We start from the raw sequence: 18,480 nt of genomic DNA, 5'->3' as shown, positions 1-18,480 counted from the left end.
TAGCATCCTCCAGGCACTTCCTATATTAATTTTTGGAACTGCTTCTATCTTCTATGGAGTCAGCCCTTTCTGAAGTGATAGTGTAGTTGTGTACTGAAGTTGAGCAGCTGTAGGCAATGGTCTCATGTGCAATGTTAGTTTGTTTTCTAGGAGTAAAGGTTTCTTTTCTAACCACACTGAGAAAAGAAAGCTTCATTCTCTGCTTAAAGAACAAGCTCCGTGGGCACTGGGGTTTGGTTTGTGTGCAGAGCTTTCCTATGTAATGGGGGGAAGAGAGATATTAGAATGGATAAATACCCAGGGAGGGGAGCAAGCATCGCCTCCCCCTGCCATCCGGGGAAGCCCCTGAAGGGAGAATGCTGGCTCACACTGGCCTGACCACAGTAGCCATGGTCTGCTGCTCCTTTCAGGACTGCTCTCCCAGGCAGGAGGGGGCTGCTTGCCTTTGGCAAGAAACTGGGATTCTCTAAGTCCCTTGCTGATGGCAAGTTCTTTTCTGAAGTTACCTGTGGAAAAAACATGACAAGTCACTTCAAGAAACAGCAAAATCATGTTTGGGACACATTTTACAAATTACTCTATTTAAAACTTTAATTTGTGATATTAATGACTGCAAAACACTTAGAATGACATTTGTTAAAGGCACATTTCATTTTAATGCATAGTGTACCATTCTAAAATAATCCTAATTTCCTTACAAAGTGCTTGAGCAGCCACATACAGATAAAGTATAGCAAAATATATTTACAATCTAGGGTTTAAAATCTTAATCTGCCTAAAAATACTTTAAAAACTACAGAGATAAAATTAGTGCTTTTTTTCAGCTTACCTGGGTGAACAGACCCTGCCCTCTAATTTTTTTTACCCTTTTTTTTTTGTGTGATTTACTTAGATTAAAAAAATTTCTGTACAAGATGTAGTTACAAAAATGGTATTTTTTGAGGATACTTTCAGAAGTGTTAAGCACCCTGTTAGATGCTCAGATATATATATATTTGGGAACCAAGAAGGGCGAGCTGACTGTACCTCAAAAGTCTTGGTTTCAGCTGGATACAGGAACATGATTTGTTTGCTTACTGATCACAGTCTGGAAACAAGTGATGCTGAGAAGTGGCCGCACTGCCAGACATCGTGTGGAGCGTGGGGAAGCTGCCCGCCTTGTTCCCAGGGGCGCAGCACTTACTTACACCTAGTAACCAGTGATTTCCTCCCAAAGCCTCTCCCATGCAGGTCTGTCCAGCATCATGATTCTAAACCACCACCTCAGTGCTGCACTCTCCAGTGGCTCACATTTCTTCTTGTAATTTCATTCATTCATAGTTTTGCATCCAGTTGCGTGCTGAGTCTCACTGTCTTAGCCCTTGAACAGCAAACTCCTGGCTGGGATGAACCTGGGCGAGGACATCTGCAAACAGCTCCAAGTGATGCTGGAGCCAAAGGACCACATGCAGAAGTTACAGAACACCAGATGCCAAAACCAGGTCTTGGGTTATACAAGTATGCACAGTGTCTGGTCTAAGTTATTTGTCAACTTTTGAGGTACAGTGTTTAGTGTTGGGGGGCTTAGAAAATATACACTGTTTTTTATCAAAAATATTTATACATTCTGTTACAACATATTGCTTTTACCCAATCTGTGTTCTGGAGGTCAGTGGCCTATACATTAACAAGTATTTTCTCACTGAGTTGCAGGATGTTCACTTGGCCACTGCTTAACATTAATGAAGTGGTATAATTAAATTACTTGCCTGGACATAAGAATACATTACAACTTCCAAATATACATGTTCACAGCATGTATACATTGAAAATCCTTCTGCTTTCTAAAAGTGATATGATATTGTACAGCAGATAGAGGATGATCTAGGTGGTTAAATACAGACTGCTTAACTTAGCTGTCCACCCGGTGAATGGGAAAGGCATGGGGTTGAGTACAGAAGTGGCTTGGAAAATGCATACATTTTGCTCCGTGGGGTTAGACTGAGCAACATCCTCCTCACATTCTTCAGATCAACCAGGGTTTTAAGCCATGCTTAAAGAGCTTAAAGGCAAAACTGTTTGGCAAGTGGCTTTGGTAAACTTTCCGGGGTTTTCTCGATTTCTTTGTTGTAATGGAAGCACTTACACTGTTGTTATCTCAAAGGCAAGGCGTTTAACAGTTTTCCTAATAAATACCATAGAAAATTTACAAAACAAGGCATATCTGTTCTCCATACCGTTATTTTAAGAACGCAAGATGAAGGTGTACATAGAAATGTGTAGTTTTATAGACTGCACACAGTAATGTGTTAATTGAAATCATTTGCCTTCTCCAGCTAGAGCCATGTTCTGTGCGAGTGTCATCAAGATCCCAAACTTCTATCTCTGTGTGGCTGAGCAGAGATCAGTGATCGCCTAGCTCAGAGTCTGCTTTCCCCATGTTAAGGCAGACACTTTAAGAAGTGATGTGATCTGCTGTGAGAGAAACAGTGCAGACCCCATGTGTGCCCATGTGTGGGAAGCTTAATACAGCTGGGTTCACCAACTCAAGAATTCCATAGACCTGCTTTCCAGTGCTCAGATAAAAAACAATATACAAAGAAGCCACTCTTCACAAGAGTGTCAAAACAGTACTTGAAAGGATCTTCATGTGATTTAAAAAGACAAACCAAGCTACAGGTGGCACAGAGAGCAATAGAAGAGTGGGTATTCTTCTGAGAGAGGCATTCTTGTGAGCCAGTCAGCTGGGGTTTCACAGTGTCTGGAAGTTAACACCAATCAGCAATGTAATCAAAATCTCTGAACATTTCCTGCTCTTCTTCTGAAAGTATCCTGGGTTCACGAGGTGGAGTGAGGATAGGTGCTTCAGAGGTAAATTCATCATCAAAATTACTAACGTCTTCTCGTCCTCTAATGGTGGGTACAAAAGGAGGCTTCACTTTCTTGGCCAGTAAAGCATTCCAATCTATTAGCTGTAAGATAAACCAACCGCAGTTTAGTTTCCTCTCTACTTCTTTGTGTCCTTAGAAATATTACTAGTCTGTACTCACCCTGAAGAAGTGATGCTTTTTCACATCCTCAGCATCTTTCTCTCCAGCACCAAGACGCCGCTCTGGATTTCTTCGTAGCAACTGAGAAAACATGCACGATTTCAGTGCAGAAATTCAGGGAAAGGGGAGGAACGAGGGAGGCTGAGAGCTACTGTGTAAGAGCCAGCACCAAGATTAGATTAGATTAGTGACCCCAAGGAAAGTCTTCATCCTCAAAGGAAGTGGAAGATGACGCTTTAGCTTTACACGGGTCAAGTGGCAGCAGTGCTCTTCTAGCACAACTCCACCAACAGTCCAGCTATGAGCAGCCAGAGAAAGAGCAGACACAAGACTGTAGGTCTGTGGGACTGAGACTTGGTGCCTGAAGTGATTGGTGGGCCTGGTGTCAAGCAGAAAGAGTCAGAATTGTGCTGGAGAGGATACAGATTTAAATGAACTAGTACTTCTTCTTGTTTGGCTCATAAAAGAGAGCCAGCTCTGCTGCCTCCAGTGCTTTAATTTACACACTGCAGCAAGTTGCTGAATTGGGTGGTAGACTGCCACTCTGTCAGACATTTATGTGGAGAGGCTGCTTCCAAAGACATTGAATCACCTCCAGTAAACACTACCAACTGTGGTAAGCTTCTACTTTAGACAGGTTCAAGTATCTTCAGATAAGCAGAGGCACTGCACTAAGGAACAGCACTGGTAATGATCATAATCAACATCAGCTGTTCTTTGCCACATGCAGTGTTCCCTGCCCCAGTTGGAAGGAATCCAAAGAGATTTAGAAGTCTTTGAATTAAAATATTCATGTGACAATGTTAATCTACCAAATAGGTCAATGCAGCAGTGTTCTGTTAGGAAAAGAGAGCTGAACTTCTCTAGTTAGGTACGACCAGGAAACAGTTCAGGAAGAAAATAGAGCTTCTAGTGTTTTACTTTTTAAAGTGAAAAACTTGATCCTGAATGAAGTGGAATGGCACTGACAGGTTTCATTTAAGGTGATGGACAGCATGGCATAGCCTAAATGGGGCACCTGAAATTTACTTGTAGAAAGAAACCACCAGGCATAGGTTCTTCAAGTGTTTTGTTCCTCATGAAAGCAATTCATTTCCTTAATTGGGATAAGAGGGGAATGTATTATTATTATGACTATGATGTTCTTACCCGTCTCATTATAGAGATGGCCTCTGTAGACAGGAACCGTGGATATCTTACTTCATCATTTACAATACTGTCAAACACCTCTTCTTCATCATCTCCAGGGAAAGGAGACTATAAGGCAAGTAATGAAATACTATTAACAGGCTTAAGCATTACTTAAAATTGAAAAGATGTGTCTAATTCCAAACTGGCAGCGGACTATGCCCTGAAATGAAGTCTTCCTGTTCCCAGAAACCAAATATGGTAGTTTTTCTTGAGGAAGAGAGAAAAGGCAAGTTAGTGTTGTCCCTTAACTCCTACTGCAGGATTCAGCTTTACAAATACGTTTTTAGAAGTAGAAACACCTAAACCAGGGATCATCTTTAAACTATTGACACAAGATACACAGGGAATGTGGGAAGTACGGATCAGCTTTTCTTCAGGACAGCTGCTATCCACAAGTAACACAGTCCAGACTAATTTGCTTTTGTCATATCTTCAGCATGTGACAGCTCCAGGGTTTTCAAACTGTTCTGAAGTGGCCTGACAGATGTAGGTGACACCCTAGAACCTTTTTATCTTTTAGCACAGAGGCCATCTATGTACTACCTGGAGATACTTGAACAGAATGGTCTGGAAGGTAAAGCAGCATACACAAGGTAAATAATTACTCAGTAGTAATTTATTTATACTAGCTCATTTACATGGAACTGGGGCATTCTGTTTTAGTGCAGGTGTAATTCAGATGGTAAACAGCATTGTCTTGGACCAGCTACAACTCATTCACTTCTACAACTACTGATAATTCAAGCTCATGGCATGATCATCAACTTCTGCAGCATTACAGCAGCTAGTATCAGGTAAGTGGCTGCTCAGTGTTTAATACTTCTTAAACACATTAAGATGCTCATTGTAAAACCAGGTATGCCTATACATACTGGGTATGCAAGTACTGATGCAACTGTGACACGTAGGACACACTGAGTGTTGGCAGGCCAGTATCTTGAGTTTTACTACCTTTTTAAACATACATTAATGACTCCACTGTATCTTACTAGAACTTACCTCACCCACTAGCATCTCATAGATAAGTACACCAAGACCCCACCAGTCCACAGCTCTTGTATAGGAAGTTTCTGTCAGCACCTCTGGAGCAAGAAATTCTGGTGTGCCACAGAACGTGCTTGTTCTGTCTCCAAATCCCATTCCTGAAAAGTTAATGAATGAAAAGCAAGCACTTACGGAACTTGTCTGCAGCTGAAGTCACAGTAAATGTTTCAACACCTACTGCATTTACTAAATTCCCTCTTAGGCTATCTAAAAACTAAACATGGAGGAGAGGCTGTACAAACTGAAGAAGGAAATGGACTTTTCCATATCTTCCTCTGCAATCAGGTTTGAGACACACTAACTTCAGTTTCTACCTCTATTTTATGTCTTAATAGAAAGGTAGTTGCCAGTAACAATGCTTGAAAGTACCATTCTATCATCTAGACTTCCTTTTTGGGATAAATGTCACCTTTCTAGCTGTTAGTATACTTCACATGTCATTGCCACATTCTTAGAGTTGCAACTATTTCAGAGTTAAACAAATAGATAATGAATTTGTAAAAAGTAATAGCAAGGCATCGATTGTACTGGTACTTCACTGTACAGTCTTAATTGACATGTTTAGAACGAGGAAAAACACTGCTTTTTCTGCTAACTTGCAGAATGCAGCAGTGCACATTATGAATAAGCAGAGCTATGAAGAAGTAGGAATCAGAACAGGAGATGCACACAACTGAAAAAAGTCAGTAAAAAAAAAAACAGTGCTATGCTCAGAGGCTCCCACTATTTCCCTACTAAGGAACTTTCCCTTATCTCCACATTTGTACAGTCTATTTTTTTCCTTCAAATGATAGAGGGTAAGGACACATGCTGCACATTTGGCAGTCCAAAAGTCTCGAACAGCCAAGAGTAAGACAGACTGCAGAATTCCCCTAGAAAGAAAATATAATGGCCAGTACCTTCTTTGCAAAGACCGAAGTCAGCAATTTTCACAAAGCCTTCTGTGTCCAGCAATAAGTTATCCAACTTCAAATCCCTAAATGAACATTTGCAAAAAGAATTGCATCACTGATGTTCCTTCAGCCCTATTCAGGATAGCTGAACTCCCTCTGTTGGGAATGGGTTAGTGACTACTTACCTGTACACGATCTTGTGTTCGTGTAAATACTGAAGTCCAAGAACCACACATGCAGCATAGAATCTGTTGAAAAAGTTGAAGTGGAAATGGCAAGGAATTTCAGTCTTCCTTTTCAGAGTGCAAACTCCATTATTATCAATCTTTTTTATTAACCATCCTCTGAAGATTACCCATTGGTTTTTCAAGTACAGATTACAAGGTGAGAGTTTTTAAAGCCAGATGGCAAGGATGCTTAAACTTGCAGCTTTCAAGCTGTAGTATGTTTGCTTGGCCTGGAGGATGAATTTTCTGTAGTATCTACTGCCAGGGCATTGAAGGATTTCCAATTTGGCTTACTATATTCTGTTTTGGTTCTTTTTAGCCTTGTCTGTCATTTTAACTTGTCATTTTGCTTTTTATGTAATCTCTTTTTTTTAGAAAGTATTATAGAAATTAAATATTTGTCATTTTTTACTTCAGTGTAGATTCAGGTACATTAAACCTGAATGTGTCTTCTTCTAAGACGAAGAGTTAGAATCTCTGACCCTTCTTAGAACAGCATTTACTGAAATGACCTGATGTAGAGGCATGTGGGGATAAAGTTCTTATCTGCTGAACAAAACGCCCTTCACTTAATGCCACAAAAAGGGATGGATACTCACACTGCTCTGGGTTCAGAGAAGACATCAGTATGAATGTGCATCATCAGATCCCCACCAGCAGCATATTCCATTACAAAGCAAACATGATCTTTGGTTTGGAAACAAGCAAATAGGTTCACCAAGAAGGGATGCCTTACACTATTCACAGTTTCAAATATTCGCTTTTCACACATCAAGCTGCAAACAGAAAGACAGTAGAAATTTAAAGCTTTAAATAACAGCTTTTCAACTCTCAGAAACTACTGGCAATTGATGCCTTACATTTTTTCCTCTAATACTCTTCTGGATAAGGCAAGAACATTTTTTGTTTCAATAGAGATTTTAATACTTGCTCACACATTAAGTTGATGCCAAGATTTCCAGTCATATTTGGCTTTCATCGGCAAACAAGGAAATCTAGCAGTCCATGAGAATTGTATCCTGCCAATTCTCCTTCCAAATACATTAAGTGGGAAACAGTATCGATACTAGAGACATCTAATTCCAGATTATTTCTCCTTAAGCCAACTGGATGATTTGTACCTTATTCTTGGTGCAGTTACCTTTCTTCCTGCAAGTCAAGTGAGTATAGTCATTGCTATTAAACAGTTGTAAAAGCACTTTCTTGCACTAAAACTAGATAGTTTTGTAACTGCCTCTTCACTTCCAAGCAAAGCAAAATCTGAGTTTTGGGCAGAAAGTACAGCATAAACTGGAAAACATGATGGCCAAAGTATGACAGTATGTTACAGGTTGAGAAAAAACATTATAGGGGTTTCTGCCACTAAAGAAAACAGTCATGGTCCTCCTGAAATGTGACATAATTCTATAGAATAACTAATTAGAATAAAAATTGCAACAGACCCTCAATGAGAAACAGGATCAGCTTCAAGTCGCAGGCATGGTAAGAGAGGCACTAAGACTAATCAGTATCGCTGGGCTCCACTGCTCCCTCCTTGCCTCAGGAGGATTGCGTGTCTGCAGCAGCCAAGCAGGGAGATGACAGCTTGTTCTGCTCTTTCACTGAATTTAACTACTGTTTGGTAGGGCTCACAGTTGTGCTGCATGCAGAAAAAAAACAGTTGATTTATGGAATCTATGTTACAAACTGACCTGTCCACTTCATCGCGAGCGACAATATCTCCTTTCTTTAAGGCTTTAATAGCAAACATCTCATTTGTGTTTTTGTACTCTGCCAGCAGCACCTAAAACAGAAGATAAGGGATACATTTATGAGCTAAACCCAGTTTTTGATAAAGCCTTGACATTTTTTAATCACCTTTTGAAATTTACCTTTCCAAAATGTCCTCTCCCCAATACAGCACAACATCTGAAATCCTTCAGACTGAATTGAAATCGTTGTTGTGATCTATGTAAATGAAACAAGAGTCAAAAATCTTCTAGTTTGTTAACTTTTACGGAAGAGTATCTAAATCAGCAACAAAACCACTTCATTATTACCTTCTGTCTTCAGGCTCTCGGGTGTTGGTGTATTTTATATCTGAATGGGGAACATCAGACCCACAGATTATTTCAGGCTGGAGTTTTGGGACAATACTATTTCTGCCATTTTCAAAATCAAAAGTTGTTACTTCATCCTGTGAAGAAAAACAAGGCTGAAGATTTAAAACTGATTGTGAAGGCAAATGAATGCAGAAATTTTACTGAAGGCCTGTGAAAGTCTTAACACAAGATTTATCTAAGCTAAAACAGTAGAGTTCAAGATGATACAGAGAAACAAGGTTTGAGTGATGAAACCTATTGCTACAGTCATTCAGCTTTTTGTTAATAAAGCCATTTATTCTCTGAACACTCTAATGATTTGGGGCTTTTGTTATTTCTGTGTAGGAACCAATGCCATGGAGAGTTAAGCACACCAACCACAGAAACAGCTTGCCACCAAGAGTAATTGGAGCTTTTTGTAGAGACAATTCTGTACGTGTAAGTTAAGGGAGCATATGCTGAAACATAAGGGGAGAAATCCATCATAAAGATGCCAATACTGCAACCTTGTTAAACTGTAGAGGCCAAAACACTTAGTTACTTGCCTGAGATGGCACATCAGGAGCCTTTATCTCAGAGGAAGACTCACATATTTCCCCAAGGGAAGATGCACGTGGTGGAGCAGGTGGAGGCTCAGGCTCAAGTTCAAAGTCCAACTTGGCCACAGCAGAGTCACTGGCAAGGGAATAAATAACTCCTCAGTGTACAGCAGGGATCATTTTACTGGTATGAAAACCAATTTAAACCTGCATGTTATGTAGATTCCTCCTAAAACAAATCTGTGCATGTAGATCTGTCTATAAGATGGATGAGCAAAATTAACACACTGAAAGGTCTGTAGACTTGCAGAGTAAATAGATTTGACATCCATTAGCACATAAGCATCTCACTGTCATTCTTAAAAAGTACTTAAAAACAGTAGATATTCCCTACCTGGCTGGCAGTGTGAGCTCAGGAATGTTTGCATCAACCACTGGCCCAGTAGCAGGCACTGGTGCTTGAGGGCTGAAGGTGCCAGAGTGATTTACTGTAGGAATAGCTCTTCTCACCAGCCTTCCCCAAGTGGCAATGTTAATATTCATTTGAGGAGCTCTGAGAAATGTTTTGCCTATGGATATTGGGAAAAAGAAAACAGAGTGCAAGTCATTTCCTTACTTATTACCAAAAGCTCTAATTAAAAACATTAATTCATATTAATCAGTTTATGAAGAATAAACTGAATTTATCCTATTCCTTATAAGTTCCTAATTATTCATTGTTAACTGTTAATGCATAATTAGGAATTCTAAACCAAAACATTTCTAAATGCAATGCCATATCCTTGATTATCAACAGCTTTCTTCGCAGGTAAATATTAGATGTCTGCATAAAAGAGATCACAAATCCATATCATTTTTAAGCTTTACATGTTTATATTAAACAATCACCTTGCTGTTTTGAAAAGATTTTCTTCTGCCTCTGGAGTTTTGGTCTTCTTTCAATAACAGGATTAAAAAACGTAACCTGCAGTTCAAATAATGGATGTTAGAGTTCAAGTTTCAGGACAAAATCCATTCTTTAAAGTTTAAGAGCAACTTCTTAAAATCTTCTGCAACGTATTACTTACACTGTACGATATATTATATAATATATTGTTATATAATAAGTGTGCTCACATGCTCAGAAGAAACATCCTTACCTCTGCAAACAGAGTACCCTGGGGTTCAAGATAGAGACACATGCCATGCCGCTGGTTATCCAGGAAATCTTCCAACCTCAGGAACTTGACTGCACACAAAGATCTCCAGTCACGCCAATAAACAGAGATTTCCAATTCACGTGACTACGACAGGAAACATACACACAGGAAATTACTTACTGGCGATTGTTCTGCAAGAGGTACCTCTGTGCTACTGTAAGATCTAGCAGCTCAAGGACTGAGATGCAGAGCTGTTACTTCAAAGGAGTGCCACTTTTGGAGAAGTACCATAAAAATTCTGTGACATGGCTTTACCAAAACATCCAAACTACCTGATATTGGAATTTACTGGTAAATAATGAGAAACTGATGATCCTCATAAGAATTTAAGCTTATCCATCACAGGCTAAAAACATAGTATGGCAGTTTAGAGGCAGAAAACAACATTTCTGGAGTGCCAGCCCAGCATAACAGCTTAACCTCTGGGAGCTCATTCTGTTAAAGATGGGAATACTCACACATCTCAAATTTGAACATAACACAGCAACAGGAAAAGAAAACAGGCAACATATTGAAATTAATCTAAGAACTGACCATGGCTGTAGTGAATTAAGAACACATTTTTACCCTGTCTAGTTCCAGTGTAAATTTCTGATCCCAGGACTGATTGGAAATAGGCTTCCAGCTAGTTTGACCAACCACAGTGTTATCCAGCTTCAGTACAGCACAGACTTCATCTGTAAGTAAGTAAAGCACACAGACTCAGCTTAAATCTTTAAGAAGATTTTCCACAAACAAAAAATCTTCAGTAAAGTTCCCTTTAAAAAATGTAATCTCATATTTAACTGGTTCTTGTGGACATAATAGTGTCGTTGTGCTTTTGTTCCTTTTCTTCTTAAACAGATGAAGAAACAGCCAAGTTTAAACGTTCAGATCAATGTAGCATTTTACATTACAGAACAGGGCATGCACATCGAAATGTAAATGCATGAAAATAAGAGAAGGCAGAATATACTGAACTGGACAAGTCATCATTTTTCAGAAGGTTTCTGCTACTCCCACTTTTAATTTTACTGGTTCTGCCAATGAAAGATGTTCTGGCTTCATTTGGACTCCAACCCGGTAGCGTAATTGAGGTGGCTTTGGATCGGCCAGGGACATTTTCCAAGATATCCTGGCAGCCCATCAGCCTCACTTCCAGGGTACCTAGAACAAGACAGACAGCGATCTATCAGAGAGTTCTGTTACTGAGTAAATGAAGTGAATGAGTAACATTGATTTATGGCAGTAGCTCACATTCTGATCCCCACAGGCTACAACAGAAGGATCAGATGAAATTAAAAGACAGATCTGAGACAAATATACTGAAAATGAGCACTAGAAGACAAGTATGTGGGCCTCAACCTCCTAGAAGGAGCTGCAGTTCACCAAAATGACACTAAGTAAGTTTTTGTTGTGTCTCAGAAGTATCTTTGTTTCCTTCACCTAAGATCTGCCCTGGGTTCAAGCTATAGGCACTGTCACTTCTTAAGACGATAAATCTTGTTTCTTACTGAAATGATGGATCTTGCAGATGGGACAATAACAATTTTCCATGAGCTTTATATAACCAATTAATGTTGGATACATTGCTGCAGTAATTAACACACACTACTGAAACACATTGACTATGTATTTGTTTCAGATGCATTCAGAAACCACATTTGTCTGCTACCTGCTAAAGTGAAATTCAAGTTAGTGCATAATCTAAAAATCACTGAATTGTTTCAACTTCACTGAATTTGGATTTTCAAAAGCTGAGAAAAGATGCTACTCTGAAGAGTTTTCTACATCTTTACTCAAATGAGCTTTAGAGGCTGCTGTTCTAATTTAGGAGAGTTGCCTCCAGCAGCACATACAAATGGTAGGCTTACCTCATCCTGTACAAGATAACATCTCTAAAACTGTGACAGCACTGCCACCAACAAAATTAACTATTAAAGTGGTGAAATCAGCCAGCTCATAATCTTGCTGTCACCAGAAATGCAGCTCCCTAATACAGTGTTCTGACAGCACATGTACTTATAAAGTTTCACAGTTAAGTTTCTGTCAAAAAAGAGAACTTAAGTCAGACTTGACCTAAAAATGGTCTGGCCACATTACAGCCCACAGAACAGACATCAAGAAACAAATCAGAGAAGAAATCCCATCCTACAGGGAACCAACAGTTGTAAGTGACCTCTAAGTATTAGGTTATGAAGATAAAGAGATGCTGTTGGCTCCCAAAATAGGATAAAAGAATACTTTATTCCCAACCTCTGTTTAGGGGTGAAATAAATAAATACATAAATAAAAAGCAGAAAGGCTATAATCTTATATAAGGACAGAAAGATCTGTTGATGCACTTTAAAATGACATAGCACTGATCTATTTTTCACAAAGAGTTAGAGGCAAAACACAAAGACACCGTTCACGTAAATCCAGTTCAATACAAAAAGCTCTTTGTGTAGCCATTATGAAAGTGAAACTGTGAAGAACACTTCACAAGCTTGTAACTCTGTTCCGATAACTCCATTACAAACTGTTCATGTGCATCAGTAAATTACATTTAAAGAGGAATTATCTGTCACTACAATGCATCTGACCTATGATTATATATTATGCTTTTTACTCTTTACTACATGTCTCATTGAGCCAAAATGGAGGACAAGAAGACTCACTCCATTTTCTTGTTATTGCAGAAGAGTTCCTCTTTTTATTTTAAACTATAACCCCACAGTACTTCACAACTAGATTCTGGTTTCAGTTATACATGTATAAGGAGAGTAACATTTGAATTACTGATTGTTTCTGTAATAAACTTACTCCACTAATAGTTACATATAAAATGTTTTAGGAAACAAAGCACCAAACCTATTTGTAGTAGGAATTCTTACATAGCCACTTATTATAAATTTAGTAAAGCCACGTATTCTCAAGTAGTCAAAAGTATTTGTTTTTTCTTCAAGAACACTATGAGACAAATGTTTAAGAACTTTGTGAAAGCATGGTTCATCTCTTCCTCTGAAGAGCAATTCCAGGTGAACACAAACTATGAGAAGTTCTTAAGTCTCATATATAACGTACTGTTCCCTCACAGTAAGCTAAGTCTCAAACCCCAAAATAATCCACATATAATTTGCAAGGCAAACAATTCACACCAGTGAATAGAGGCTTCAGTAGTTCCATGCATTCTTCTTAGGATCTTCCTCCTTGGTTTAGGAATAGAACACGTTTTGGTAGCACAAATGTCACTTTCTAGAAAGCCACTGTGGTCCACTGGGTAAAATAAGGACTGGGCAAAAAGCTGGGTGCCTGTCTCCAGGCTCTGCCACTGACTTGTTATATGATCAGGGCAAGTCACTTAACCCTTCCGCACCTCAGTTGCCCCTTTTGTAAAATGGGGATAATTTTACCTACTGTTTAACATTCTTGATAATAAAAAAGGCATTAGGTAAACGCTAGTAGTACCACTCCATAGTGACCTAACTTCACTTTTTCAATAGGATTATAAGAAGGCCAACAAATCAAAGAAACTTATCTGCATTGTTTTGGTGCACAGACATTTGGAAATTCTAAATGCCTTTGTCTAGCAAAAGAACAACAATGAAATATGTCCAGAAAGAAATAAAACTGGCATTAAAGCCTTGTTCTAAACCATTGAATAGAGTTGGAAAAAAGGTTCCATAAATCTTACCTGTTAAAGCTGCTGGTTTGGACAGCGTACTATACTGGTTCTGAGTAGATATTACACTTTGACGAGGACTTAACGTGGGTGAAGAGACCAATGAAAGCTCCTCTATAATAATACTGCTTTTGGGATGGTTTTTAGGGAGTTCATTCAATCTCTGTTCCAGTGAATACTTCAAGAGGTCCAACTTCTGGCTTGACTCATTAAATCTTGCTTGAGCCTTCTTAGAACAAGAAAAAATAATGAAATATTTCATATCTTTTTTGCCTTGAAAGACCATTTAAAATAAAGTATCAGAAATTGTAATGACGTAAATTACTTCTGAAAGTGCCTTTCTGTCAGTGACCTTCCCAGATCCAAGTAACTTCATCACATTCTTTGCACCTTCTGCTACAGCATACTCTATCCTAAAGTGATGCCGTAATTCTTCCATTCGGAGTTCAAGAGGGCTTATCACAGGTTTTGCTGCAAAGAGATACAAGTAATCTTCATTATGAAGACCATGCCCAGGTTTAATTTCTTTAATAGTAACTCTTCCCCCATATAAATAGAGGGCAGAAAACAAGAAGAAAGGGGAAAAAGGAGCAAGATGCTGATTTGATATTCAAAAAAAAAAAAAAAAGCTTGAAGTGTGTCATAAAAGCAACAGTGAGCTTTTAAGCATCTGCATTTGAAGGAAGAAATCACTGATGAGGGCCTCAATCCAATAACCAGGCGCTACTCCTTGAAGAGCTGTGTTGCTAATGGATGTGAGAGAAGAACCTATCTTGAGTAAAGGGACAAAAGCCATCACTCAGCTGGCAAGGAGGTTTTGCGACTTCCATGTTTCTGAACCATGCTCTAAGGATTAATCTTTCAAGCTACTCTGCAACTAAGTAGATCCCTGATTGCTTTCTGATAATCCTTCTGCTTCACACAAAATCCCAGGGAATCTGGCTTCTGCCAGCACAGAGAATGTAAGAGGTCACATATGCTGGCTTCCCCGGTGGTTTGGGTTAACCATTGTAACATCCACTCCTTACGCTGTTTAGAACAGAACTAGAAAGTTTCCTGGATATGTTATTTTCTGTTTAAGGCTTTAAGAGCAGTAGCAATACAAAAAGACATCTGAAAGTCCTTCTAGCTAGAATACATTTCTTATTCTTCTTCTTTTGAACTTACAATGTCTGTAATTCATGGGCTAAGATGGGATACTAAAAAATGCCAGAAGTGTCCTAAAAGTGTAAAATCAGAAAAAATTAACCCCTGTCTCACACTCTCACACACACACAAGCTTTTCACTATCTAGGATATATCCAGGACCTGATCACAAGCTTCATTGTACAACTTCAATACTAAGAAATGCATACAAATAAAGTTCAAGATTGGAGATGTGCTGATATCCCCACAATTTTATACTCCACGCCCACTATAGCTCAGGAGTAATTTTTATTTCTTAATTTTATTTAAAGACTTCCAAAGAAATGCAAGTTTAAAACTATTTCTGAAATGCACCATGAATATTTCAAGACATTATTTTAACAACAGCTTTTTTTCTTTCAAGTTGTTTACTACTCAGTCTAGCCTAAATACCCATAAAGACAGCCAAAATTCACCTCCATCTGTGCTCTCATTACTAATAAGGTCAATCTATTTAAGTATAACAAGCAGGCTTTGAACCACATCAGATTTTGGTTTTTAGGATAGTGAAAAGATTATATGCTTTAAAGGAAATTACTAGTTATTTTTAAAAAGAAAGCATGCGTGAAAGAGAAAGCAGGACCATAAAGCAAAAATGGACTGCATAAGGTATGAAAAGGATAATGTAGAGAGATTGTATGTTTCTTCATTAAGCTTGAGGTAATTTGCTTCAAGTGAGATGTATCTGGCATCCTAGCACACACAATTGTTTGCCTGGTCTCCAGTTATTTTTGGCTCATGTAAGCTCTGTCCAAAATTACCACTAGGAATTTATGGTAACACTGTTTGCATATGGGTACATATCTATGTGGCATCCTGAAGTTAATGACTCATATTTCATTTCTACTCACTCACCATTATCAAAAGCCAATTCATTGGTCTGCACTGCCTGAAGAATCTGCATCCTTATAACTTCTATTTTCGTCTTGCTGTCCTGGAGCATCTGCTGAGCTGTGGCAAGAAGTTTTCGATCCTATTAAAATGAACAAACAAGTTAAAATGATAAACTCTTCATGGAATAAAACATATTGAAAGCCTCAAAACTGACAGGCTTTAGAAACATGAACTAAATGTATGCAGTTCATTTGGTATAGCAGACTGATAAAACTAACCACATTAGGGTATTACTGGAAATTAAGTTAGGACAGAGTTAGTTAAGGTTGATTAAAGACTATAAGCTACTCCCATGGAAACTCTTTAAAGCTGAATAGAGGACTCATGATCTAGCAACATTACATGCATAGATTAATGTTTTGTGAGCTGACACTAAAGAAAGGATATTATGTGCAAAATACCTTCACCTTATGAAGAAGGACTCAAATTTACTGTATGACGAGAGCTCTTCTAACAGACAAAATTGCTCAACTAAATACATATAAAAATTACTGTACTAATTCACTTGAGCTGATACTCAATTTTGAAATTAGAAATAAGAAGTTAACTTACATAGCACATTCTAAATAGGTCTGCTATGTTTTCCTGAACAAATCAAAGCTGAAGATTGTTTTGCATTAATAAATACATAATACAAGAGGGTTACTTCCTTAGCTATCTCATCAATAACATAAGGGTGCAGTACTTTTCATCTACATGAGGCTGACTAATTTAGAAGAGAACCTTTCTGAAGACAAACTTTCGAACTAGCTGATAATAACCATTTTCTATCTTCCAGCCACTGGAGAACTGACTTACAATGGCTTATCAAATGGTTCCTGGCTGTAGAACTGTGCATGTGCTTCTACGGCTGCTGCATGGTGCTCTCTCTCTGTTCTGGGAATTACCAGGTAACTTAAAAGTGATCTGACTTGCAGTAAGAACAAGAATAGTGGTATAAGAAAATGTAAGGCAGTCTATTTGTCCTGTCTGTGCAGTACTAATCAATCACAGTAATTAACAGTAGTCAGTGAAGATGAGCATCACACTTGTTATAGCCCAAAGGGTAGTCTGGTTAACTCATTCTGTAGCCACTCTATAACCTCATTAATAAGGTACTTTCCCATGGACATGGTTTGACTTAGACTTTTAATTTTATATAATGAAATTATGATTTATTTAAGTTAAATTCAATTCTTCCCCTTTCCACAGCCACGACAAAGAACTGCAGCATAGCACAAATACCCAGAGCTAGAAATACTAGCACTACCAAGAATACTGTGAGAAAAATCAGTATGCTGAGAAGAAAAATCTACCTTCAGAGCTCCTCTGTGACCCTGCATCTAAGATAGATTACAAGCAACTTTAGAATCCTTTATTAAACCTTATCCATGCATCATTTCAAGGTATATATATATGCCATGTTTCTTGGTCTGTATCTTCGCTTTTATCTTACTTTTGATCTTGCTCATCTTGATTGTCCCTCATATCCTCCTACTGCAACGGATATGCTCGCTCAGGGGCAATATCAGCCCTTCAATGCATAGAATGAAGGCGATTCAGGATTATAGAGATATCCTTATGTTTTCAAGAGACAGAAAATCCCATCCTGAGAACCAACTGGATGTGCTGTACTCAGCAGGTCTTTTAGTGCTGGAGGCTGAAGACAAAGCACTTCAAGGCATCTCCTGAGCATAGAAGGGCTGACAGTGCCTGAGAAACTGATCTGCAAAGCTGTCATGGGATCTTAGAGAATCCATACAAGTCCAAGCAAAGATGATCAGTATCTCAGAAACGCTTCAGTCCAAATAGGTTGAGCTGAATGTTACTGAAGCAAGTACAGAGGGAAAACCTTTCCATGAGATGATGGGTTTATTACTATTAACAGACTGCTTTCTCATTTTTAGGAAACGAATGACCTCCCTCCATCAAATTTAGGCCTGAAAATAATACAACCAGATTAAAAGCAGATCATACAGTACACTTGAATAAAGGTCATGACAGAGTTTAACATGTTTAAAAAGGTCCCGTGACTACTTTTTAAAGAACTCTGGATTACCAGAGTTGGATTCACACTGGGAATTTCCTGCCCCGTTTGCCCACCTTATCCAGACACTTGAGTTGCTTTAAGCTCTTATTTTAAAAAATAATCACCAGGCTCAAGCCTACAGGTTAAACCTGCCAAATTAACTCACTGCTGAGTATTAAGAATATGAGAGAATGAATACGCACCATTTCCATCCTGTTTGTTGAAGCAGCTGGCAATGCTTTTTGTGTTTTCCAGCTTGCTCTTCCCAGCCCAGTTACTATATACACCCAGGCTGGTAGGCTGATTTAAGCACTTACCAATTGCAAATACAAGATTCAATCATCAGTTTTAATTACATGCCTCAATCTTAAAGCAAACCAGAATTTACCCTTTTTATTTAGTCTGATCAAAGCCTGCCTCCAATGTCTACTATTACAGCCTGAGTGTTTAGTTAAGTTTTTTTTGGCTGCTATAAGGTTACTTACTGAGGGTTTATTAGGAACATAACTCATGTATGTCTTTTGATCCAGTTGGGTCAGTTGGTTAT

General features: G+C 38.6%; 1 protein-coding gene and 1 long non-coding RNA gene across 3 annotated transcripts in view; one reads left to right on the top strand and one right to left on the bottom strand.

Moving 5' to 3' along the window:
• Positions 1–564: 564 nt before the first annotated feature.
• PKN2 (protein kinase N2) overlaps positions 565–18,480 on the bottom strand; it is a 50,479-nt gene continuing 32,563 nt past the window's right edge. Inside the window, exons 4-22 of one of the 2 annotated variants that reach the window (XM_062613126.1) lie at positions 15,887–16,004; positions 14,172–14,317; positions 13,859–14,075; positions 11,164–11,349; positions 10,771–10,880; positions 10,144–10,287; positions 9,893–9,968; positions 9,399–9,573; positions 9,011–9,140; positions 8,424–8,560; positions 8,256–8,331; positions 8,076–8,167; positions 6,984–7,160; positions 6,343–6,405; positions 6,164–6,240; positions 5,220–5,362; positions 4,179–4,286; positions 3,030–3,110; positions 565–2,951 (exon numbers count right to left, since the gene is read on the bottom strand). In XM_062613126.1, coding sequence (XP_062469110.1) covers positions 2,748–2,951; positions 3,030–3,110; positions 4,179–4,286; positions 5,220–5,362; positions 6,164–6,240; positions 6,343–6,405; positions 6,984–7,160; positions 8,076–8,167; positions 8,256–8,331; positions 8,424–8,560; positions 9,011–9,140; positions 9,399–9,573; positions 9,893–9,968; positions 10,144–10,287; positions 10,771–10,880; positions 11,164–11,349; positions 13,859–14,075; positions 14,172–14,317; positions 15,887–16,004 — 2,460 coding nt within the window. In that variant the 3' untranslated portion in view covers positions 565–2,747. The remainder of the gene's footprint in view (positions 2,952–3,029; positions 3,111–4,178; positions 4,287–5,219; positions 5,363–6,163; positions 6,241–6,342; positions 6,406–6,983; positions 7,161–8,075; positions 8,168–8,255; positions 8,332–8,423; positions 8,561–9,010; positions 9,141–9,398; positions 9,574–9,892; positions 9,969–10,143; positions 10,288–10,770; positions 10,881–11,163; positions 11,350–13,858; positions 14,076–14,171; positions 14,318–15,886; positions 16,005–18,480) is intronic. The other variant, XM_062613127.1, reaches the window with a different exon arrangement.
• Positions 4,252–8,772, top strand: LOC134160795 (uncharacterized). Its single transcript, XR_009963689.1, has 2 exons — positions 4,252–5,014; positions 8,437–8,772. It is a non-coding gene; the product is annotated as an uncharacterized LOC134160795 (long non-coding RNA).

This window comes from Pezoporus occidentalis, unplaced genomic scaffold, assembly GCF_034315485.1.
Source record: "Pezoporus occidentalis ecotype Australia unplaced genomic scaffold, CSIRO_AGI_Poc_V1 ctg164, whole genome shotgun sequence".
NCBI classification, from domain to species: domain Eukaryota; kingdom Metazoa; phylum Chordata; class Aves; order Psittaciformes; family Psittacidae; genus Pezoporus; species Pezoporus occidentalis.
This window is presented reverse-complemented; position numbering and strand designations above follow the sequence as displayed.